The following is a 27228-nucleotide window of genomic DNA, read 5'->3' on the forward strand; positions in this document are numbered from 1 at the left end:
CAATTAAATAATGAATTAACATTTATTAATTACTTCTTATTTCATTATTACTTAACTTCCCACCCTACACCTAAAAACAAATTACATAATTAATTAACAATTAATTATTGTTGATTATTACTTAATTAACTTCCCACCCTATACCCCCTACAAACCTAGCAGCCTGCAGCTAAAATATAAATAAAATAAATGAATATTCCATAAATTAAATAATTAATTAACAATTAATAATTGTTAATTATTACCTAATTAACTTCCCACACTATACCCCTACAAATCTAACAGCCCACTGCAACACTATAAATTACTATTAAAAATAAATTAAAATTGTAAATCACTTAAAATTACAAGCTCTATTTTAGAAACAATGAATAACATTTATATAAACAATAGTAACACATTAAATTGCTTTATTAACTAAAACACATTAAGAACATTAAAATATATATATTTTTACCCACCAAACAAAATGATATTCTTGTCAATGATATATGTGCATCACAGTATTTTTGTGTCACAATATTTTATTCTGTGTACTGTTATTTTTAAATAGATATTTTGTTCAAACACCAATTGTTTCCTGCTATACAATAAGCAAGGGACTCCTGTCTGCGTACATCCTTGGCCACTTAAAGTTTTACATCAAACACACAAAACCTGATGGGAGGAATGCTTGCAATTTGTATAACCACTGGCAATCACTCGGGTTAGCATTCCAACCCATCATTCTTTTGCCGACCATGCCACCTCAGATTAGATTCAGCCATATGCAAATCAGCCTTGGTTCTGCTTTAATAGGAACAGTCCAGTACGAACTGCCAAGCCAGGTCCTCTCTAAACTGTAACACAAGCAGCTGAGGCCTGATTGGGCCTCTTAAGGGACAAAGCTTCACCCGACTGAAGAGGCCTAACTATAACTATGCACAGACTGATGTAAGGGTCAGTGTGCTGCATATGGATAATTCAGCAATTCAGTGCTCATAATAAGCTGGTGGTCAAAACCTTTATTTATTTATTTCCATTTATATAGCGCATTATCACCCCGAGGTCTCTAAGCGCTTGTACATAAAAGGAAACCAGTGCTACCGAAACCAGATGTCTAACTTATAACACTCCCCATGCTTCCCGAAAAAGTATTGTTTTTAATGTTCCGCGAAAGAGCAATAGATTGGACTCCTTGCGGAGACTAATTGGCAATTTATGATTTGAATGCTAAATGACTATATTTTGTTTCTTATGTACCACATGCCAAAGCACTCTTCTGGCGTGAATGCAAACTAAATAAAAGCTATTCTTATCCTCCCTTTCAAATCTTTTTGCTTTGGTAAGCACACCGTAATCTGTTATCAACCCATTTCCTCGTGGGAACACAGTTTATGATTTTGGTAAGGTGTCTCGCTCCAATTCTCTGTTGCAGTTGTAGGTGAGGAGTCCTTCTCAGAATAACATATTAACCCCTTGGGTGTGCGCGTCGGCCAACGGCCGTCGCGAGCACTACCTCGGTAGTGCTGCGCACGTCCCTTGGCCGACGCGGCCCCGCCCACTCAATAGAACTCCAGCACCGCAGCGGAATTTGAGCCGCGGTTAAGGAGTTAATATATAACATTATTATTATATAATATGATATAATATTACCATAATTAAGGATGAATGACACTTATAAGAAGAGGACAGGCAATAGCAGTCAATTGGAACATGAACTTTCTTTCCCCCATTAGTTGTGGGTTCTCTAACTCCTCTGCCTCACACAGTGATTCAGAGGATTATACTGAAATAGGGAATTTTGTGACAGGCTAATGCATCTCAACATCTGTTGAGATGGGGAATGGCGGACATGTATCAGGATTGCCACAGCAGGTCTTTCAGATGGCAGCAGCCATTTTCAACATCGTCCAGTTGCCCACTGGAAGGGTCAACCTATGGCACGTCAGATGCAAAAGGTGAACTTCAGAGCTCTAGCCATTTATGTCTTCAGGTTAGTTTTCCTGACTGGCACATCCAGAGGTGGCTTAAAGGTATCACCCTTTACTCACTGGTGACTGGATCCAGCCCGCCAACTCATTCCGCATGGAGCGCCAAACACAGAGAGGGTCAGTCAACGCTGCCAATGGCCAATATCATATTCAATATTGATTTATTTATGTTTTGGAACTCAACTGAGGATCACATAAGAAATACACAATACAGCCATTATAAACATTTACACAATCATTGCGACCACAATACAACATCTTTTAAAAAAACACAACATATAGAATGAAAATAGGACATATAACTGCATCATTTGAATTTACATTTCATTGCAACTCAATCAAAAGGTGCTAATATACTCGACTGAGAACCACATGAGAAATGCAAAAGTACATTCAATATAGCATTTACGCAGTCATTATTGCGACAACAATACAGAAGTCTAAAAGTCACAATGTATAAAGTGCAAGTGGAACGTATGACTGCATGATTAATATTCACAATTCACTGCAACTCAATAATAAAGTTCAAAACTGCTAATACACCCAAAAGACAATCTAAAACAATCACAGCATGTAAAGTGCAAATGAAACGTATAACTGCCTGATTAGAATTACAATGCAATAGTACTCAATAACAAAGTACTAAAGTGCAAAAACACACATAAAAGCCAACAGTGAACCAACAGCAAGGAAACTAAAATGTATCTTTTTCACTCAGTAGCACCACCATTCATTGCTACCTACTACCAAGGAGAGCATAACTATATAGATTTAACGGGTGCTGTTGGTGTTTTTTAGTGGCAGTCATTAGTTGTGTTATGCTTAACACAAGTGCTAGCTTACTGGCTGTAAGTGCACTCTTGCCAGACAGCATTGCAGACCTAAATTCTATTTTGTGCCATATGAAAAGAACAGCATTTAGGAATTAGGAACAACACAAAAATAATTATTACGCTGTGCTTTCTGCACTGACAGAAAATGTATGTTTGTAGATGTTCTGCCTCTGTGTATATGTGACTTCTACCCAAAATGTTCATCCACGTTTACAAAACGGCAAAGGCACACGAAAAGTGAGATGTCACTTGTGATACATTGTGGTTGTACGCAAGTACTCTGGCTTGGAGGACACGTCTACAGCTGTTTCAGATCTGTTTGACAGCTATGGGGTTCATTAGGATGACAGACGGTCTTTAGTCTGTCGCTATCGTATCGTATTTGGGACCGCCCGCCTACAAGGCGGCGGTCCCACAGGCAAAATTATGATGTGACCGCCACTGTGTCGGTCGCATTGCCCATGTTTTGTGTTGTGGTGGGTGCTGTGCTCTGCAGCACCGGCTGCAAGACAAAACAGACACCCGACACATATCTCTGCAATACGTGGCAGGCACCATGCAGTGCCTACCACATGGTGCAGGGATATGTTGGGGGCACCATGGATGCCCCTCACACCCAAAGTCAATGGCCAGGGGAGAAAGGAGGACCGCTATGGGCCCCCAAAGTCCCTTTCCACCAGCCTTTTCATGGCGGGTTACCAGCCATAAAATGGCCGGTGGAAAGTGACATTGTAATCCCTACGGCGGTGCCTAGCAGGCAACCTCAACATAGTAGGGACTGCAAGCCCCTCCACCACACTGGCGGGCTCACAACGCCTGTTGAATGTGTGGTCATCGGACTTTCCGACCGTAATCACCTCACCCGTCATTGTAATATGGCGGAGGGGGAACATGTCTCCGATGGCGGGTGGACCGCGACCAACAGCCTGTAGGTGTTTAAATACGATAAAAACAGTTTAAACAGCAAAAAAACACTGACATTTATCTTAGTTTATTGAGCTATGTGTAACATGTAGGCCCACCTTGCACTGATTTCGTCCTGACATATTACAACACTCATGAAATGCTAAATGACATCATTGATTACATCACTAATGATATCTCAAGATAGATAGATAGATAGATAGATAGATAGATAGATAGATAGATAGATAGATAGATAGATAGATAGATAGATAGATAGATAGATAGATAGATAGATAGATAGATAGATGGAAGAGGTGTGGCGCAACGGCCAGGGTGCCTGACTCTGGACCACTGGGTTCACGGTTCGATCGCCGGCGGCAGGTTAGCCCAGCACCATGTGACTCTAGGCAATAGCTCACTTAATCTTCCCGAGGGCTCCCAGCGCTGGGACACCTCTCCGGAGGTAGCTGTGCACTTTACAAATGCTGGTATGCTCATAGATAGATAGATGTGCTGTGAAAGTGAATGCGGCCCAATAACAAGTTAAATTTTAGAGCAGTTGTACTAATAATCACACTCTCAGACCCAGGGGAAGGTGTGGAAGGAAGAGCTGTCAGCATCAGCTTTTGGAGGCCACAAGGCAAGCAGAGGCTACTGGGCCTCCACCATGATGTCTCAGGGTCCTTTCTACTATGGGTCTGTAAATTGGCAAAACAAAACCCCTCAAGTGGTTGACTCTCAGTGGTAGCAATAGTGAGCAGTCCGAGGATTCTCAGGGAGGTAGTGTGGGGGCACTCAAGCTCAGAATTGTCTGGGAAAACAACCTCACCTCACCTTACAGAAAAGGCAAGGCCAGCGGTATCTAAAAAGAACCCGATGGGCCTTCATTACTTTGGTTTACTCACACACACCAAACCTTTACCACACAGGCTACACACACAAACACGTACAAAATATACTTGGGATATTAGCGCAAAGAGGTGTGTAAGCACACAGAAGAACTTTACATGATGGGCCAGTGGGTCTTCACTCCAGTCACACAGATAAAAAAGTTCTGGCCACAATTAGGTAATCACAAAACACGGTACGCTGCCACCACAGGTATTTGTGCTATATCCAAGACAGGAACACTAGTCCACTGCGTAAGCTTGGTGCACCCATTGAGGTCACAAGACAGGTCTAGCGCCTTACTCAGATCTAGTTCTCTGTGAACACGCTTGGATAAGTGTGACGCCAGGGCCAAAATCAAATACCACAGGAGCAAGACCACGGCTTCAAGAATGGAATATAAATCCAGAGTACCATGCTCTGATTCGGAAAACGTGTACCTCTTACTATACAATGAGAATAGAGACAGCGGACAGCTCAGTCAAAGAGATGTTCCTTGTCTATAAAGAGATATCCTCACTGTCCACGATTGAAGCACCTGCAGGTGGCTCTGTGGCTTCATGTAATCAAATAGCCGAATTATTTGCCAATAAGGTAGAGAAAATCTACGCTACCTTTCCATCTGTGACATGGCAGTAAACAGTGATCTAGCAGAGACTGAACTTTTGAGCAGGTTTGGGGTGCCATCAGATGATATGCTGAACAAAATTGCTCTCAGCATAAAATCAGGTTCTCCCACAGACCCTGCACCAGCTAGAATCCTGCGTGGGGGAGTGGGATTCTGGTACCCTTTATTAGCCATGTTCTCATTCGGCTCAGGCAAGGTTCCTAAAACCTGGTAGGAGGCTGTGGTGCTTCCCTTAAAGAAAAACCAAATATTACTATGGAATGTCTTAATAATTGGAGACCGATTTCCCTCTTACCCTACTTTTCTAAGATTGCTGAGAAGGCGGTAAATGTACAGCTGACTACTCACATTGAAAAGCATGAACTGTTCCACCCCACGCAATCGGGCTTTAGGGCTCGCTACTCCACGGAGTCTGCCTTACTTTTCTCCACAGAGAGTCTCCGGAGACATGTGGATGGAGGGCAGACAGCGGCACTTATTCTTCTGGATCTAAGTGCTGCTTTTGACACTGCGGCACATCACACCTTGCTGCAGTGTCTTAGTAGAGGGGGAGTGATAGGCTTGGCGTGCAAATGGTTAGAGTCTTTTCTTCAAGAACGCAGCTTCCAAGTGGCTCAAGGGCCCTTTCGCTCAGATGCCATCGCCCTGAAGCAGGGGGTCCCTCAGGGGTCGAGTCTCAGCCCTACTCTTTTCAATCTGTACGTGGCACAGTTGGCCACGGTCACCGGAAAATATGGTGCAGAGATGGTCACATACGCTGATGACACTCAGCTGGTTGTGGCTTTGACACAGCCAGCTGAGAGTGCCGCTAGCAACTTCGCATTGTGCCTTCAAGAACTGGCAGTCTGAATGACTGACAACTGCCTCAGACTTAACGGTGATAAAACCGAAGTACTGAGTGTGGGGAAAACCCCCTCTATCTGGACGTCGGCATGGTGGCCTCAGACTCTGGGGCCTCTCCCAGTACCCAGTGATCAGGTGAGGAATCTCGGGGTCTGGATTGATTCCAAGATCTCGTTTGACTACCATACCAGCCATGTGGCGGGCGCATGTTTTGGTATCCTGCGGGGCTAAGAAAGATTCTGGACCTACTCCCTTTAACAGCTAGGAAGTCACTGGTCCATGCTCTGGTTACCTCCAGATTAGATGATGGCAATGCCCTCTATCTGGGGGCGAACGTGAAATGTTTGCAAAGGCTGCAGCGGATTCAAAATGCGGCGGCACGGCTGGTCCTGGGGCTACCTAGGAGAGCATCTTCTCGTAGGGCTTTAGATGCGCTACACTGGCTGCCTGTCACAAAACGGGTAGAGTTCAGGAGCTTATGTGTTAGCCATCGTATCATTCAGGGGAAAGGCCCTCACTTTCTTCGAAATCTACTAGTGCCTCACAACCCGACGCGGCAATTAAGATCAAGTGGGGCGGGTCTTGTGCAGGTACCCAAGGTCAAAAGAGCCAGAATGGGAGGCAGGTCATTCAGGTTTCTGGCCGCCCGACTGTGGAATGGACTGCCCAGTAAGCTGCGCCTGGAAACCTCGGAAACGGTGTTTCGCAAAGAGCTAAAAACTTACCTCTTCCCAAAAGAATGCCTCTAGAGTCAAAGCTGATGGTGCGGTGCCGCTGAGGGCTGCATGCAAGTCTACACACTAGCGCGGGGACACACTGTTAGTGTAACCAGGCGCTTTAGAAATTCAGTTTACTTACTTACTTACTTACTGACTCATTGTTAGTGAAATTGCTCCCCCTCCCTCGCAGCTCCACCATCAAGTGACGCCGTTCCCCGAGCCCCTGCACTCACGAGTGTTGGTGTTCGAGGCCCTCCTCCACCCACAGGTTTAACCTGCGCCTCATCCCTCGTGGTCCTCTGTCTCCTTTCTCCCGCTCCGCTCTTTCTCTCCATTTTTCACTCGTTCTTTCAATGATTTAATCTCCCCCTCTCACTCTCCTTCTGTGTCTTTCCTCCTTTTTCACTTGTTTTTTCACTGATTTAATCCCCCCTCTCATTCCCCTTCTGTGTCTTTCCTCCAGTTTTCTTGCACTTTTCACTGCCTTATTTCCATTCTTTCCTCTCTTTTTGCCTTTTTCTGCCCGTTTTCTCCTGCCACTGCTGCCCCCATGGCCTCTCCCCCCAGTACGACCAACATGACCAGTCCAATCCAGCTCCCCTCCCCTCTCCCGCCTCCCAGCTGTCCAACCCTCTCCGACCCCTACTTAATGCAGCCACTGGCCCGGCAAAGGCAAGCCCGTCTGCGTCCGACCGCGACCCGACCACGACCAGCGCCAGGAACCTTGGACCTCCGCAACGCCAACGCTATGACCCTGCGGCACTCCACGCTCTAAACCCAGGATGCAACAACAACTGCAAGCTAGCATCACCAACCTACACCCACGGACCCTTCAGCTGGCACACCTGCAGCACCGCCAAGACCACGGACCCGGCGCAACCCGCCCACAACACCACAACCGAACCGAAGACCTTGCGATGCAAAAAGTCCTCAAAGTCCGATCCCTCCACAAACATGCCACCAAAATCTTGGACCTCCTCAACAGCACCACCTCGGAGGTAGCGTTCTTCACCGAAACATGGCCCTACACCACCTCGGGATCGGTCATCGCCATCGCCATTCCCCAAGGATACAAGATCTCCAGGAAGGACCGCCCCACCCGCCCGGGAGGAGGAATCGCCATCATCCACAAATCCACCCTCTGCCTCAACAAGCCCACAGACCTGATGGAACACCTTCACTTCAAGATACTTGCCAGCCCTACCACCACCCTCTGAGGAACCCTCACTTACCGACCCCCTGGAACCCACAGACTTTTCGCCAACTCCATCACGGACATAATCTCCCTGCATGCCATCACGTTCACCAACTACACCCTACTGGGAGACCTCAACTTCCACCTCGACAACCAACTGGACCCGAGCACCACATCCCTCCTTGACAACCTCCACAACATTGGACTCCGCCAGATAGTGACCAAACCAACGCACTCAGCAGGACACACCATCGACCCCCTCTTCACACCAGGAAACTCCATCACCTTCAGCCACACCACCGAACTCCCATGGACTGACCATCAATGTGTCCACTTCACCTTCAGAACACCCACCATCCACAGACACCAGCACCTGCTCCCACAAAGAAACTGGACCTGAATCACCAACCACCAGCTAACGTCATCACTCAGCAACTACACCCCAACCATCGCGGAAAACGACGACCCCAACACCGCAGCCCAAGTCCTGCACAGCACCAACACCATAGCCCCTCTCAAGAAAAACAACAACACACACGCCACAAAAGCCAGATGGTTTACCACCGAACTTCGAGAGTCGACACACTTGCCGCCGCCTCGAAAAAGCCTGGAGGAACACCAAATCCACAGAAGCCCACAACAACTTCAGAGCCGCTACCAACGCCCACCACCAACTCATCAGAAAAACAAGGAAAAAAGGGATTGAAGACAGAATCTCCACACACGCACACAACAGCAAGAACTCTTCAACATCATGAAAGAGTTCGCCCAACCCACCAGCGAGTCCACCGACATCCTTCCCTCACAAGACCTCTGCAACAAACTCGCCATCTTTTTCCACCACAAAATCAAGAGCATCTACGACAACTTTGACGAAGACAATCAACATACTGAACCCTCACCAACCACTCCTTACACCCTGAAGCCAGCGATCGACAACTGGACAGCCCTCACCACCGAAGAGACACAGAAGACGATGAAGTGAATCCACTCTGGGTACCCCACGGACCGCTGCCCCCTCCACATTTTCAACAGACCCGCCGACACCATCGCACCCATGCTCTGCTACACCATCAACCGTGCCTGGCAATCGCCTTGTTCCCCGATGACTGGAAACACGCTGAGGTCAATCCCCTCCTGAAGAAACCCTTGGCAGACCCCACCAACCTCAAAAACTACAGACCCATCTCCCTGCTCCAGTTCCCAGCTAAAGTCATAGAGAAAGCCATCAACAGCCAATTCGCCACATTCATCAAAGAGCACAACATCCTTGACTCCTCCCAATCCGGCGTCAGAAAAAAAACACAGTACAGAAACTGCCCTCCTCGCCACACAGACGGCATCCGCACCCTACTGGACAAAGGAGAAACAGCAGCCCTCATCCTCCTCATCCTCTCAGCAGCTTTTGACACAGTCTCTCACCGCACCCTAATACTCAGACTCCACGATGCAGGGATCCAAGACAAGGACCTCGACTGGATCCGCTCCTTCTTCTACGGCAGAACGCAGCGGGTCAGACTCCCCCCTTTTCTCTCCGACCCTATACCAACCACTTGCAGAGTCCCCCAGGGGTCCTCCCTCAGCCCTATGCTCTTCAACATCTACATGGCTCTGCTCTCCCCATTGTCAGAACCTAAGGACTCAACATTGTATCATACGCAGACGACACCCAACTCATCCTCTCCCTATCCAATGTACCCAATTCCGCCAGACACAACTTTCGAGAAGGCATGGAAGCCGTCGCCAAATGGATGAAAAACAGCTGCCTACAACTAAACGCCAACAAAACAGAAGTACTCATCATGGGCCCAAACCCCAATGCCTGGAACGACACCTGGTGGCCCCCCGCCCTGGGAAGCCCGCCCACCCCCACATAACACGCACTCAACCTGGGAATCATCCTGGACTCCGAGCTCAATGGACTGCCAGATCAACTCCGTCTCGTCCTCCTACTTCCACACCCTCCGTCTCCTACGTAAGACCTTCTAATAGATCCCCCTTGAACACAGAAAGACAGTCACTCACGCCCTGATCACCAGCAGACTCGACTACGGCAACGCACTCTACGCCAGAATAAACAAAAACGTCACCTGCAACCTACAGAACATCCAGAACACCACCACAAGACTTGTCCTCGACCTGCCAAGACTCTGCCACATTTCTCAGCACCTGCGCACCCTTCACCGGCTCCCCATCGAAGCTAGAGTCACGTTCAAGATGCTCACCCACACCCACAATGCCCTCCACGACACCGGACAAGCATACCTGAACAGCCGACTCTAATTCCACGCACCACAGAGGACCCTACGATCAACCCAGCTCTTCTACGCTGTGGTCCCCCCCACCAGAAAGACTAGACCGGGAGGCCGCTCCTTCTCCTTCCTCACGGACAGAGCCTGGAACGCCCTTCCGCTCCACCTCAGACAGACAACATCGCTCCCCATCTACGCAAGAAACCTCATAACCTGGCTCTTCGACAGACACCCCCCTTGATGGACTGGAACCTGCTAACCCCCTCCCACCCCCAGCGCCTTGAGACCCTTACGGTGAGTAGTCGCATTTTAACAATCACCTGATTGACTGATTGATTGATTGATTGAAATACCCAAGGCAGGAGAACACGACCATACACCATGCAGGGGAAATTCCGTCCCAACACACACATTAATGAAAATGTATTCTACAATGCAAAGGTTAACGTCCAGATTATTTTAACAATAGAGAGAAAAAGCCATAGGAAAAACACTGTTTTTTTCCTCACAAATTGAATGTTAACAATGCCTTTGCACAGAGACCCAACTCTCCTAATAGGCTCAAGTCCCATTCAATGTAATTTTATTTCTCGTAGGTGGTGTTTGCTGCACTGGCCCATTAACTTGGACCTTGATCACTTGTGGCTTCACAATTGATGTAATGGGCCAGTATACGCTCAATTGCACATGGACCAGAGCACCTCGTGTGGTTTAGATTAGACTGTCTAATAAAGAAAAAACATGTCTCCTTGTGAGTGCAGTTAATTTTTATTAGACCTGTCCTGGAAAATTAACATCTAAAATGAAAAAAACCTACATGAACAATTTGTGCTAAATAATGTGACTAGCCTCATTATCAAAAACCTAAAGAAGCAGATATTTGTGAAGCCTTTTGAAGCCTTGCATTTAGGTTTAAATACCTGTTATAAAACAGATTTTCATGAATATGCCATGGTATTGTTGTTATTGTTATTGTTATTTTGGATTTGTATCGCGCCAATCACCTACAGGTCTCTAGGCGCGTGGAAATCGGTGGAGTTTTTACAATAACTACATACAACATGGAGAAATAATGCACCAACCAGCTATACCCACACCCTTCCAAATAGCAATGTTTTTAAAGATTTCCTGAATTGCAGGAGGTTCACCTCACTGCGTAGCCCCTCAGGTAGCTTATTCCACAAGTTGGGGGCCAACACAGAAAAACTCTCCCTCCCTTGGTCACCAATTTGTACCGAGGGCAGATCAACAACTGAGAGCCAGAGGATCTGAGAGTTCTTTATGTGCCCAGGTTAGCCCCATGTAGCGAAGCTGCTCATTTCTTACATTGTCTTCTTTTTCACTTTGACATTTCTGCCATGAACTTTTAAACCTATTTGCATACCCGACAACGTCGGATTAGTTTCTCAGAAACTAATTTCTAATTTCTAATCTCTAATTTAAAACATTTTATAAAGCGCAGCGTGCACCGTACGGTTTCTTGGCTTTGTTTACACATCTAGCTTCGCACAACATTATCACGATGCCTCTAACATCATTTACAAGGCCTTTTTACGCACTATGTACAAATGGCGTTCTATCTTCATCCACGGGGCGACAGAGCTATCTACATATTTATAACATCGCTTATCTACAACATACATCACAAGGCTGCTTTCTATTATAGATAATGAGCATCCTGATAGATTAGCAGAGGAGGCACTTCAGCTAACACAGATGGTCCCTGCATGCTGAGACCACCACGCAGCAGTCTGACATCTTGTGTGCGGTTTCTAGTTTGTGACCAAGACGGGGTCCTACATTCTCTCCCGCCAGGTAATGGGGTTGGATCATCCCTTGGGGGGATTCTTGGCTCTACACCAACACACTTTAGATACACTTAGAGTAGGGTTTGCATAGTAGGAGTACGCCAGATTACTGCCTTGTTTATATGCCTGCATATATACACTGTTTTAGCACCATGGTAGAACTATATCTACTATTTACGCTTTTGGAGCTTGTAATCACTGTCATCTGCTTCTGTCTACGGACTATCGCAGCACATGTATTCTATACCAGAAAAACGTTGGTTCTATTAATATATTGAAGAAGTCCCACTATGCATTCTGTATATTTCTCTGAGCACAAGTAAGCACAAGTGACTGAGCGAAAGGTTCTGATCTATTTCCATGATCCCTGAGGGGTCAGGGTTGTCATTTTCAGTGGTTGCCAGAAACCATTTGCTCCCTGGTAAAGTTAGGGGTCTTTGGGTGGCATTGTGAGGTAGCTGGTCTCTAGGCCAACATATCCTGCAGGAGTATACCCGGCATCAGTTGAGGCACCATGCCCAAAGTTTATGTTGTCCAAACAAATGCGTAGGTCCAACGGATTAGTGGGAACTACACAACAGTGTAAACCATATACATATGCAGAGTGTATATTATGCTATGTATGACTATTTTAGGCCAAGGGGAGCGTCATCTACCCAAGGCTTTGAATCTTGTGAGTCATGATACTCACCACACACAACAATGGCCAGCACTGATTTTTTGGTTTGCTAATAACTTTGGCACTGTTTGATAAATCTTTACGAAACTTTTCAAAATGAAAGTTCATCCACCTCAGCTCCTTCCTTTAAAGTTTCATTTTGATCTGTCAAGTGGAAGGTTAGAAAAAGGGGGTCCCTAAACCCAATTTCCTCATTAAATTTCCATGGGCATTTTTTAACAGTACTACAGCCAGATGTCCCAGTTTTTGGAGACGGTCGTCTAAAAACGGAGGGAGGTGTTTTTTATGTTTTACAGAGCAGGGATAGTTAGCAATTGTTCCAAGAAAGCAATGCAATTCACGGGCAAGCTACTGGGTTTAAAAATGTCAACCTATGTATGTTCTTGCTGCCTGTTTTGTAATTCTCTGCTGAGGAGCGCTGTCATTCTGTGTGCTCGCTTGATGTAAATGTATTGTCCTTCTTCTATTTTTGTGAAATGTCCCGTTTTTTTGCTTTAAAATTCTGGTCACCCTACATGCAATGCTGCGCAACCTCGCGGGGCGCTGCACTGCGTTGCAAGACTTTTTCGTAAATCTCCCCGTGTGTGGCATTTGCCATGCGCAAGGAGTGTGTTTCAGTGCAGTACAGCGCAGCTGGTCCTGCGCAGCCTTCACGTGCGCACGCTGTTTGAAGAAAAGCTGCATGGGGGGGGGGGTCTCTACAGCATGGGCCTGGGTAAAGCAGGACGCAGGCCATACATGGAGTACAGTGCTACAGAACGTCTGCACTATGTGCAAATATGTGCAGCCTGTCTTTGTATACGATATGCATGTGCATTTTGTTGTATCGTGGGGCCTGCAAATAGCATGTTTTGATGCATGCAGTGTGGACGGGTTAGCACACGGTAAGAGTTTCCAACCACTGTTTGCATACACGCTACATGCTTTGGTGCATGCTGTGCATGTGTTTGCGTTGTTTACAGCCTTTAGGCGTTTCAGTGTTTGTGCATACAAAGGCTGTACACCCTGTGAGCAGCAACGCAGACACCGCTGTGAAATCCAGCCACAGAAGAAAGACTGCAGAGCTGAGCTGCCATGAGGCAGATAAAAAAGCAACGTGCATGCCTGCAGCCAGAAGCAGCCAGCAACCACTCTGTTTACATTACATCACAGGCACCATCCAGAATGGCACCGGGCACATCCCACCCACGTGTTTCCAATCTTGCATTTATTTCCATAATCTGCATCCCCTCTGCCATAGATGCATCTTGCAGCCTCAGTATAATGCCTGTTGAAGGTCTACAGGTTAAATAAACCTATTTCACCAATGCAATCACAACGAACAGCTGGTAGATACAGAATGCTGCTGAGGGCATTTCCAAACTGCGCACCTTCAGCAGTCCAATGGAAGATGCTGCTGGGGACAACCACAAACGGAGTGCCCTCAGCAGTCAAAGGAAAGTAGATGATGCGTACAGGATGCTGCTGAGGGCAACCCCAAAAGAGAACCCTCAGCAGTCAAAGGAGCCGATGGGAGCAGGATGCTGCTAGGAGCAGCCCCAAGCTGAGCTCCTCAGCAGTCAATGCAAAGCAACCAATGAGTGCAGGGTGATGTTAAGGGCACTTCCAAGAGGATAGCCCTCAGCAGTCGAAAGGGGAAGCAGCTGTTGGGTACAATGTGCTGCTGGGGGCTGCCCCAAGAGGAGAGCCCTCAGCATTCAAATGGGAAGCAGCCGATGGATACAAGGAGCTGCTGGGGGCTGTCCCAAGGTGCTGCTGGGGGCTGTCCCAAGAGGAGAGCCCTCAGCATTCAAAGGGGAAGCAGCCGATGGATACAAGGTGCTTATGGGGGCTGTCCCAAGGTACTGCTGGGGGCTGTCCCAAGAGGAGAAACCTCAGCAGTCAAAAGAGAAGCAGGCGATGGGTACAGTGTGCTGCTAGGGACTGTTCCAATGTGCTGCTGGGGGCTGTCCCAAGAGGAGAACCCTCAGCAGTCAAAAGAGAAGCAGGCGATGGGTACAGGGTGCTGCTAGTGGCTGTCCCAAGAGGAGAGCCCTCAGCAGTCACAGGGGAAGCAGCCGATGGGTACACGGTGCTGCTGGGGTCTGTCCCAAGAGGAGAGCCCTCAGCAATCAAAAGAGAAGCAGCCGTTGCGTGCAGGGTGCTGCTGGGGCCCAGTCACAAGCGGGGAGCCCTGAGCAGTCAAAGGGTGAGCAGTCGTACCTGTTGCTGGTACCATCTTCTCCGGCAGCCTCTTCCTCCTCTGCTTGTGTGGAGAGTTCCCCATCCTGTGCACAGGTGCCCCCTCAGGTGCTGTTTACATCGCCTCGGCCCCGGGGCTGGCGTCACATCGCCCCCTCCAGCGCTCGGCCGCTCCTGGTTGCTGGCTCCCGGCCGGGGGCTGGCCTGCGCGCCCGGGATGCCTGTCAGCACTCGGCTCCCGTGCTCTCTCGGCCCCGGCCGCCTGCCTCCTCGCGCCTTCCTTCTTCACGTCCTCGCGGCTCTCTCTTCCATCCTCGCATGTGCCTCCCGCTGCTTCTATGCGCAGCTCTCCGGCATGGATCTCCCCTTTGCTCCCCCTTCTTGCTCCTCCTACTCTCGGTACCTCTCCACTTGCCGACCCATTATGACTCCCTCCCTTTCTCTGTACCCCCTCACTCCCAGTACCCCTTTCTCCTTACCCTTTCCTCTCTCTCCTTACCTCCTTTCTTCTATTCCCCTCTGTTCCACTTAAATTCTGAGGGCATTCATTTTTTGTACCCCTACTCTCTCTCCCACTCTGCGTTTCCCCTCCTTACCTGTCTCTCCCCCTCTTCTTTTCTCCCCCTGTTGCCCCTTCCTACTCTCTTTCAATAGCTGCTCGTTGACTCTATTCTCTCTATTTCTTCCCTCTACTCAGCCCTCTACCCCATTTTCTTCCTGCTCTCTTTACAGTTCTCTCCTCACCTCTCCCCCTTTGCTGCGCATTCACGTCTGCCTTTCAGTTGTATTGTTATTTTATTTTCCTCTTTATATTCCCTGTAAATCTTCCCCCAATCCCTTCCCTTTCTCTTTGCCTGATTCACTCTTCCTGCTGTGCCTGGCTCTGTGTTTTTTCAGTAGCGTTTCCACACACCCATTTATTGCCTCCTGTTTCCCTTCCCTTCCCTTTCCATTTATCTCATTTTGACCCCTCCTGGTTCCCTTTCCATTTTTCTATAGCTACATCCTATTGCTCCTCTCACCTGACGTCCCCTTTCCCTCATGAGGTTATCACACCTCAGTCTGCACCCTCCGTGCCCGTTTACCCCCGGCCCCTCTCCCCCTGCCCTGTCACCACAAGGTTACTGCTGTGAGGTGTCGGTCGCCCTGTTCCCGCGCTCTGCAGCGTGTCTCTCCTGTTCATTCCCCCCAGTCCCTCTCTGGCAGCCCTGCTTTACATCTGAGGCGCCGCTGCCCCCTCTTTCTCGCTCCCCCATCCTCCCCCTCTTTCAATGTCCACCCCTCTTTCTCGCTGTCTGTCCAGCGGTGATGGTCTCTGAATGGTCCGCCTGGCAGCAGGTTGTGCCCCTGCCCCCGGCCGCACAGATCTGCCCCCGCCAGCAGCAGCACGTGGACAGATCTTCCCCCGCACCTCCTTGCCCCGGCGCCCTGCTCTCCTGTCACTCATCTACACTGAGGGGGCTGGCGGGGACAGCAGCCGGCAGCCAATCACAGCAGGCACTGACGCAGCACCTCTTCTGCCGCGCGCCGGAGGATGCTGCGCGTGTTTACATCCCTGGTACCTGCCAGCGGTGGCTTTCTCGGGGCCGCCTTGGCTGAGCGAGTGGATTTCTTCACACGTTTACTGTACTTGCTGTGCTGGAACACAGCCGCCAGGTACTGTGCATGGTATGCAAGGGGGTGTGCGGACGCCACAAATGGAAACAGCATCAGACATACGAGTTTCAGCCATGCCTCGCCCTCGTGCACAGTGGCCTTCCAAGGATTCAAAGTGCTTCCCGGGCGGAGATTTAAAAAATATTCTGAAAGGGGAGAGAATTTTCTCCCAAGGGCTGCTGTCCCAGCCATTGCCACTACAACCCTTCTCTCTTCACCAAAACACTTAAGAAGCTGTCAGTCTGTCATATAGCTCCTCCCCTTGGCACAACATACATAAAATGTGTCCGGGTCTTTACAGTGACCTAAATACAATGCTGGGGCGGTATGGACCATACCTAACACCTTCAACATCAACACAACGCATGGTAGAATCGGGCAAACCAAAATAACACTGCATGGCCCAGCATAGCATACTACCGCATAACATAAAATAGGGCAAATAAGGTGCGAAAACAGCATAACAAAGCATAACAAGTCAGATTGCATAAACTTGGCTAAGGGCAGCACAAAACACTAAAACAATAAGATACAATAACTCAACATAAACGATGGTAACCCAGCATAACGATAGAAGGATCAACAAGTTTTTGTACACCCAATGTAACAACTAGAATACGACTATCTAGCAAAGGATACCATAAAATAACATAAAAAACATAGCATTACATAAAACACTAACAGACAGGGTAACATAATGAAGGATAGCACAAAGTAGATACAGACGCACAGCTACATAACGCAACACAAAGGGCCAGATGTAGGTGGCCCATTACCGGTCGGTAAAACCGAAATTCGGTAAATTTCAGGTTTACCGACCAATATTGAGCCTTTTGCTATGTAGGGGAGATTCGGTAAATACTGAATCGGTATTTACCGATTCTGTATTCACCGAATCATCATTTACCGATTCGGTATTTACCGAATCAGTAAATGACATGTAGGAAGCACTTTAAAGAGTGCTTCTGTGCTTTAAGAATTCGTTATTTACCACCAACTATTAGTTGGTGGTAAATAACGAATACCTCTGTAAATGCAAATCTGTGCATTTACACCAGTGCCATGTGGCAGACATACATGCCCTGTATGTGTGCCACATGTGCACACAAGCACTATTCAGGGGTGCAACAGGGTGTCAATGTGACACCCTGCCACCCTTGTCTCTTTCCCTATTTTACAGAATCGGTATTTACCGATTCGGTAATTGACATTCATTCCAATGGGCCTCCAGGCCCATAGGAATGAATGGCAATTACCGAATCAATAAATACGATTCGGTAAATACCAAATCTTAACGATTCAGTAATTTTTACCGAATTTATTTGCTACATAGCATTTACGATTCTAAAATACCGAATCGGTAAAATTCGGTATTTTAGAATCGGTAAATACTATTTACCTACATCTGGCCCCAAGTGTCATAAAGCATCATAACACCACGGCAGTTGGAATACATCCATTCACACACACAGGATGCACAGCCTCACTTTCTTGGAAAGTACATTAGGTAGACTGTCCAATAATACACTGTCCTATAATACACTGTCCAATAATACACTGTTCAATAAAGCACTTGTATGAGTGACGACTTGCAGAAAATATGGTTATAAACATGAGGGTGTGGGCTCCTCGAAACCTTTATGTTGGCTTATTCTGCTTAACTTGTGTCTCACATGACCCTTTCACTCACATACGGAGAGGTTGTCGATTACAATGTACATGTAATAAAAGGTGAAGTTGGGGTGTAGTTCTCATTTGTCCTCTAAACACCCTTTTAAAAGCAAAAAGGAAAGAGGTGGGGCTTGTTGCAGACATCTGTATAGTGTATGATAGTGTCATAATGTATGGCTCACAATTGGCTACAGGAGAGAGAGGGCGTGTCCTCTGGCATCACAGACTACTTAAAGAGCTGAAGATTTGAAGCGCATTCAGTATTCATATTGTAAGTTCATAGGACTGGAAATTTACTTTTAGAAGCATGTTTTTATTTAAATAAGAGGATAGGCGAGATTAGCGGAATGTATAAGAGAACTTGAAGCTAAATAGTTTCTGGACTAGCAGAGGTATTTGGTGAGTCGCAGATCATGCAGACCAATACCAAACCGGACACTCAAGATCCGATTTTAATATGTGTGTGTATACACCCAGAAATGCACTTACTAAGCCCTCTCAAGCACATCATATTTGCACCTTCCTAACATTTATTGAGAACACATTTACAAAATTTACTAATGGCATTGCATGAAATATCTGAGGATGAGGGCAGGTTGCCAAAGACCGCCACCACCGCAGGTGGGCGAATAAAAAAACTTTGTAAGCATTTGCCCTGTGAACAGACGGCTTGTAGTGCTGGGCTAACCCGCCGCCGGTGTCCGAACCGTGAACCCCATAGTCCAGAGTCAGGCACCCTGGCCACTGCGCCACACCTTCTTCACTTTCTGTGAAATCTAGTCCTCCGGGCATGATAACTCCTATGAGACAAACATAGGATGTCTTTGAGAACAGAGGACTACAAAAAACAAAAACACAACAAAACAAAGCAGGGAGGTGACATGACGAAGGAAGTAGCAGTGACAGGCATTGGTAGTATCCGATAGCTACTAAGTTTGGGCTGACAGAAGGCTAGACAGACAGACCCTCACCCTTGCATGTATAGTAGTAGTACACCTATGATGTGTAGCCTGGGCCACTGGAATGCACAGTCAGTGATGCTATCTCTGTTGCTTAAGAGATGCACCTCCTATCTTACCTTTAATTACTGCTGCTCATTTGAACCAGGCGGTGGCTGGTCCAAGATCCTTGTAGTTGGAATGGTGGACAAAGGGTAATGAATAGAGAGTTATGCGCCTGAGTGCTGGAGCAGGGGGAGTTCTTTGAGTGATTTAAAGTGTGCTGTATGACAGCTTTGAGAAACATAACATAGGATAAACGAATGTAACTCAAAGTAGGAAACAGTACGCAAACATAACAAGAACTGAGACTAGATAACATAAAACAAGATAACTGGAAATAGGCTGGCAGAAAATAAGAACCTAAAAGAAGATAAAAGATGATATTGAATAGAATGACATAAAGTTGCATAAAATAAAATAGGATATACTAAGTACATTAATATAGCATTACAAGAGTAAAATAATAAAATTGGCTAATCTAAGATAACAATACACAGCAGATCTGATGGACAAGCTTCTTAAATTAAGCCTTTCAGAAGCTACCATATGACCGGGCTCCCTGATTCAGATCAAACCTTCTGGAGCGGCGAGAAATGCAGCACAAGGAGGACTGAACACATATGGCCCTATTTAACAAGGTATTTTTGGCAGCAAACTTAAGTTTATAGATTAAAGCCCTTGTTTTACGCCTGCTCGGAATTCACTAAGAGATTCATGATGAGTGTAAATGCATTAAAATGGACATCTAACTCTCTGCCAATACTTTTACAGGGGTTTTCGTGTCAAATACCCCTTGGAAACTGACTGCAGGCAAAAAGTCCCCAGTGTTCAAATTATGTCACAACCATGGAATAAGGCTGATCTGTGATCTCAATATCTGTGATGATACTCCTAAATCCATTGCAAATTAGTGTCAATAAGAATCTGGGCACGGCCTATTTTAAGAAATGCATTTCAGTTACCCTAGGCAACCCTTTTCATGCAAAATATTAGCATCTAACTAAATTCGAAGTCAGCGAAACATAACAGAGAATTATAATGAATTATAATGTGTATGCCAGAATGCGTGACAATTTTTATTTAATTATTTAAAACAAAATCCACTTCTTAGGAAACTCAATGATTCACAATGCAGCTCTACCATTCTCAATAAAGAAAAAGAGAATTTTCAGATTCTGATTGAGCGTTCAGCCTCATCGGTGGTGGCGTGGGACATAAGTAACCCCTGCATCTGAGCTGTGCCTGAAGTTGTTCTTACCAATTTCTTCCTTGGAAGCCTCTTCTCTCTTGATTACACTGTCTCAGTTGAAACCTATTAACAACGCTTGTATATGTCGCTATTGTAGAGCAATTCATCTCTTAGACCCTCTCCCTTGGAAAGACTTGTTAGGGTCCAAATCCCTTGGATTTCTTATTTTGTTGCACTTGTGATCAATAGATTTTTCAAATCCATCAAGTTGAGATAACAGATGGTAGTTTGAAAATCCTTCTAAAAATTCCTCTATTGATCCATCAAATGATGTCATATTCCTTTATTGCTGAGCTCTTCTGTACCTTTAAAAATGAATTACCACTCAGCAGCTTAGTGATATCACTGGAATATATGCCTGCCTCAGTGACTTCCTGATTGGCTTTCATTGCGGCAGAGGTACCGATGTACGGTTGACCTTCCAATGAGCTTCAATGTTGGCGGTACCACTGGAGACCTTCACGGGTGATAAGAAGTGCTCTTTAAATCCCGTTTGATTGATTGATTGATCGGCTTTATTTACAGAACATTTGAGATAGTTGACCAGCACATGCCAGACTGACTCTTTCTGAGAATGTCTGGTTAAACTGCAGCAGTCTCCCATCCCCCTTTTAGACTCCCTCTTAGTTGAGGTGTCCTTCAGCACTCCTCAGTCTCTCCCATCTTTTATAATATCTACATTCAGCCTCTTGAAACCATGGACCCATGATTTATATCACTGTAACACTCAACGCCTGCTCAGGTGGAGCTGTTACCTGGGTGCCTCAAGGTCCTCTCTCAGGCATTGAATAGTAGAGATGTGGGGGCTGGATGTGCTCCACGTGGCTGAAATTAAACTCCATTAAACATCATTGTTTACATGCACAGAGGTTGTTTTTTGAGGGGTTTGTTGTGTCAGCGGGGGTTCCACTGTGGCTGTCTAAGTGTGTGATGGTCTGGTGAGAAGGAGGCGTGCAGCCTATGGCAGGCCATGAGTTTACACTCACAGTGAGACTGACAAGGTGCCCAGGTCTGCGACAAAGCCTTGCACCAAGCAAGCATGGCAGAGTGAATGCCTGAATGGCTGGCCCAGCATTGCTCTGTAAAAGAATAAACATTAGGGGCATCACTTGATCTATTACTTTTTTATTTTATACAAAACTTTTTTTAGCATGTACAGCGGAAGACAATGCGCTCTAATCTAAATCTCAAAGTAACTTCAGCAGCCAACATATGGCAAATATCCACTGCACAAGATATCTACAGGATATCCCTGCACACGATATCTACAGGATATCCACTATGCAAGATATCTACAGGGAATAGCACTCATTACAACACAACGCAAGTCGTTACAACAACGCTTTGTTACATCGCATGCCATAAAAACGCAAGTCATGGGGGCGCTGGAGTTTGGAAAAGTATAATTTACTATTCCAACTCCAGTGTGTGCAACAGTAGGAAGGTGTTGGATTGAAAATCCAACAAATCCAACACCTTCTGCCCCCCACAGCAAGTTGTTGTAACGACTAGCGTTGTAATGGCATGCTATGTATCGCATGCGTTGTAAACAATGCTCCCCATCTTCAGGATATTCACTGCACAAGATATCTGTGGGACATCCACTGCACAAGATAACTACAGGATATCTAATGCACAAGATATATACAGGATATCCACTGCACAAGATAACTACAGGATATCTAATGCACAAGATATATACAGGATATCCACTGCACAAGATAACTACAGGATATCCAATGCACAAGATATCTACAGGATATCCACTGCACAAGATAACTACAGGATATCCAATGCACACGATATCTACAGGATATCCACTGCACAAGATAACTACAGGATATCCACTGCACAAGATAACTACAGGATATCCACTGCACAAGATAACTACAGGATATCCACTGCACAGGATATGTACAGGATATCCACTGCACAAGATAAGTACAGGACATCCACTGCACAAGATATCTACAGGATATCCACTGCACAAGATAACTACAGGAGATCCAATGCACAAGATATCTACAGGATATCCACTGCACATGATATCTACATAATATCAACTGCACAAGCTATCTACAGGATATCCCTGCATACAATATCTACAGGATATCCATTATGCAAGATATCTACAGGGAATAACACTCATTACAACACATGCGTTTTTTACGCATGCCATTACAACGCAAGTCGTTACAACGACGCATTGTTACATCGCATGCCATAAAAACGCAAGTCATTACAACGACTTGCTGTAGGGGGCGCAGGAGTTTGGAAAAGTATAATTTACTATTCCAACTCCAGTGTGTGCAACAGTAGGAAGGTATTGGATTGAAAATCCAACAACTCCAACACCTTCTGCCCCCTACAGCAAGTTGTTGTAACGACTTGCATTGTAATGGCATGCGATGTATCGCATGCGTTGTAAACAATGCTTCCCATCTTCAGTATATCCACTGCACAAGATATCTGTGGGACATCTACTGCACAAGATAACTACAGGATATCTAATGCACAAGATATCTACAGGATATCCACTGCACAAGATAACTACAGGATATCCAATGCACAAGATATCTACTGGATATCCACTGCACAAGATAACTACAAGATATCCAATGCACAAGATATCTACAGGATATCCACTGCACAAGATAACTACAGGATATCCACTCCACAAGATATGTACAGGATATTCACTGCACAAGATAAGTACAGGGCATCCACTGCACAAGATATCTACAGGATATCCACTGCACAAGCTATCTATGGGACATCCACTGCACAAGATAACCACAGGATATCCACTGCACATGATATCTACATAATATCAATTGCACAAGATATCTACAGGATATCCACTGCACATGCTATCTACATATTATCCACTGCACAAGAAATCTACAGGATATCCCTGCACAAGATATATACAGGATAGACACTGCACAAGATGTCTACAGGATATCCCCTGCACAAGGTATCTACATGATATCCACTGCACAAGATACCTACAGGATATCCACTACACAAGATATCTACAAGACATTCATGTACTAGATATCTACAGGATATAGCCTGCACAAGACATCTACAGGATATCCACTGCACAAGATATCTACATGATATCACTGAACATAATGTCTACAGGATATCCACTGCATAAGATAACAACAGGATATCCACTGCACAAGATGTCTACAGGATGTCCCTGCACACAAAATCTATGGGATATCCACTGCCCAAGATATCTACAGGATATCCACTGCACAAGATATCTATTGGACATCCACTGCACAAGATAACTACAGGATATCCACTGCACAAGATATCTACAGGATATCCCTGCACACAATATCTATGGAATATCCACTGCACAAGATATCCACAGGAGATCCACTGTACAAGATAACCACAGGATATCCACTGCACAAGATATCTACGGGAAACCCCCGCACAATATATCTACAGGATAGACACTGCCCAATATATCTACAGGATATGCACTGCACAATATATCTACAGGATATCCCTGAACAATATATCTACAGGATATACACTGCACAATATATCTACAGGATATCCACTGCATAATATATCTACACGATATCCACTGCACAATATATCTACAGGATAGCCACTGTACAAGATAGCTACAGAATATGAACTGCACAATATATCTACAGGATAGCCACTGTACAAGATAGCTACAGAATATGAACTGCACAAGATACCTACAGGATATTCACTGCACAAGATAGCTACAGAATATCCACTGCACAAGATATCTACAGGATATCCCTGCACACGATATTTACAGGATATCCACTGCACAAGATATCTACAGAATATCCCTGAACAAGATATCTACAGGATATCCCTGCACAAGATAGCTATAGGATATCCCTCCAAGCCAACATGGGAATGGCAATCAACGCATCCGAATGGTGGATTTTCTCTCGTATGTAAGTGTCATATAAAACCACAAGGCTCTAGCAAGTGCTAGCAAGTTTCACTGTAATTCAGAAATGGAGACAGCTGTTACGGTATTGGCATAATAAACATCCATAGAATTGCACATATATCTTTCAACGCGATGAACAACTTGCAGGGTAGACACACAGGCTGCCAATCATGCTGTTTGTTTGAATGTATGGTTTGCCTTCTGCCATGCAGGCAGCAGTGCTTAATTTGTAAAAATATAGGTGCCAATGCCCAAGGTATTCCACCTCTGATATATAACTCAGAGCTCTGGTCACTGCTGCAGAATGCCAGGGCCAGCATTACCTACTAACAGATTTTAATTTGGAAAAAATGAAGTGCCAAGGCCCTTGTCAGGAGGCCTGTGCCGCTTGCTCCACCCACTGCCCCAGCCAGCGCAGCGAATGACAGTACCAACACAACTACTAAACATCACACTCCTATAAGCGTAATAATTCAGAGTATTCCACACCCCCAAAGCTATAAGAATGGCTTGGTTGGCAGGTATTGGTCATTTTCAATGTATACTGAATTATTAAACAACTGTTGTTGTGCTCATCTCTAAAATAGACAGACAGTGCCACCATGTGGCCGACTGTAATAAGCACTGGTGTTGACTATTAAGTGCCAGTGACGAGAACAGGAAAGCACCGGCTCAAATTAAGCACTGCCTACTAACCACCGCATTTAAACAAGTGTAAACATTTTTACTATCCCAAGTTGCCCTAACTTCAATGAGGGCCTGGGAGTGCTCGTTTAATCTTTTTATTAGTACATTGAATTGCTAAACTTGCCACTGCTGAAAAGTAGCCTGTGTATGCTACAATGTGGTATACTCTCATAAAAAAGTGCTGGTGTGTAAAAATAAGTGGTAGTGTTGAGCACCGTCAAACTCTGGCACCAATTAGGCACTGGCATGTAGTGGGACTTCAGAGATGGGCGGATTGGAGGACTGTGATATGAGGCAAGTATGAGACCAGGGGCAAAAGTGGGAGCAGAGGTTACAGGTAAGTAAAACATATATAAAATAACTATTGATTAACGTAGGGGGTCGAAATGTGAAAGCAAGGGTGGGATTCTGTTTTGGTGTGGGGCACATCTTTGTGTGTCCTTACAAGTGTGTCTCAGCATGTGTGTCTGAGTAAGCTTCTTTCTGTGCATTAAGAGAGAGGGAGGGTGTGTGCCAGCTGTCTGTGAGTTCTTCAGGCTGGAGTTTCCTTAACTCCAATATCTCATCTCATTCATGTCATCAGGTGCCTCACACCACATACCGGGACCATCTTTGGTCTGAGGAGACCCACTCTTGGCATAATGGCAGACATGCTCAGCACATTGTGGGTATCTCTGGCGTTCTGGTGCCACCTCCTGGCAAAAACCTGGTTCTGATTTATTTGGAGTACTTTTTAGTCTGTGTGAGCATCCATGCTCTGCTGATGACCATCCTGGCATAATACTAGGAATAATTCTTGACATATTGTAGACATTCTTGACATGGTGGTTTTACCTTCTGGCATATGCAGGCGCATGGTGATACTTCTTAATATATTATGGGCTTCCTTTGCATGACGTGGCCTGCTCCTTGCCTTCAGGGGCCCGTGGCATAATAGTGCTTATGTTGGCATAATAGTGGAAATCCCCGTGGTTTATAAATAATGGGCATCTCACCGATGTCACAGTGATACCTCGGTATGTGAGGCAAACTCAGTGCATACGTAGTCAGTGAAAATAATACACTGACATGTGGGAAACAAACATGTATTTGCAAAAATGAAAACTGGTATCACGTAGTGTGTTTTTTCCCGTGAAATTATCACGTTTGTGTTGGGGGACCGAGTTGCTTTATTCATGAGAGTATAATTTGCATGTTTTCAAAAACTGACAAGTTGATGATTAGGGGTAAAATGATTGCACTTCTAAATTACATACAACATGTATGTCAGTGGCAATTCCTGCTAAGTTAGGGTGACCTATTGCTAATGGGTCCTAAATACCAACGAGCATCTAAGGATGTTATGTTGTGACTTGTGTAGAGGAATTTCATTCTCCTTATTGCTTAAGCTTTTTATGAGATAAAAACTAATTTAGTCTCAGGAGTGAGTCTGCAAAGGCTGGTCATCTTATCTTATTTTATCTTATGTATTGTTGAGCTACAACCCTTAGTATGCAATATGTGTATACCCTTTGCATTGCGACACCACACTTTTTGAATCAAGGTTCCCATTTTCTTTTTTTATTAGAAATTTTTATTGGTATACAAAAGAAGGTCGTACAAAAATATATATATACAGATATAGGTACACAGACGACGGTCATATATATCTACTGTTCTCCCTCCACTGGAGAAGAAAAGAGAAGAGGGGGGGGGGGGTGTGTGCGCACGTAGTTGTCTTTGATTGTCCTTTATTGGGTCGTCCTCAGGAGCTCATCAAGCGGGTCCCACATGTGCAGCTTGGCTTTGTGTTCTTTCGAGAAGGTGCCTGTGATGTTGTCGGCTCCCCTCAGGAAGGTAATCCAGTTGATCCATGTTTTAAAGCTTGCTTTGGCTGTGTTTTTCCAGTTCGTTAGGATCATTTTGAGGGCTGCTGTGAGAAGTAGGTCTAGGAGTTCTCTTTCTTCTTTACTTTTTAGGTTCGCTGTTAGGTGCTCAGTCGCCAGGCTGACGAAGCTGATCTCCAGATGTGTTTTGAGCATATCGTTCAGGAAAGTGTTGATTTGTGCCCAGAACTTCCTGACTTTCACGCAGGTGAAGATAAGGTGTTCGAGGGTCC

The 27228-nt window shown here is 45.7% G+C and overlaps 1 protein-coding gene across 3 annotated transcripts in view; it reads right to left on the reverse strand.

The window, feature by feature from the left end:
- NHSL2 (NHS like 2) overlaps positions 1–27228 on the reverse strand; it is a 1069731-nt gene that overhangs the window by 514376 nt on the left and 528127 nt on the right. Inside the window, exon 1 of one of the 3 annotated variants that reach the window (XM_078663801.1) lies at positions 14927–15272. The exons of 1 other annotated variant lie outside the window; for it this stretch is intronic. In XM_078663801.1, the coding sequence (XP_078519927.1) occupies positions 14927–14990 (64 nt within the window). In that variant the 5' untranslated portion in view covers positions 14991–15272. Of the gene's footprint in view, positions 1–14926; positions 15273–27228 lie in introns of those variants that run through there. One more of the 3 variants, XM_078663804.1, reaches the window with a different exon arrangement.

Source organism: Lissotriton helveticus, chromosome 10 (assembly GCF_964261635.1).
Source record: "Lissotriton helveticus chromosome 10, aLisHel1.1, whole genome shotgun sequence".
Lineage (NCBI taxonomy): Eukaryota > Metazoa > Chordata > Amphibia > Caudata > Salamandridae > Lissotriton > Lissotriton helveticus.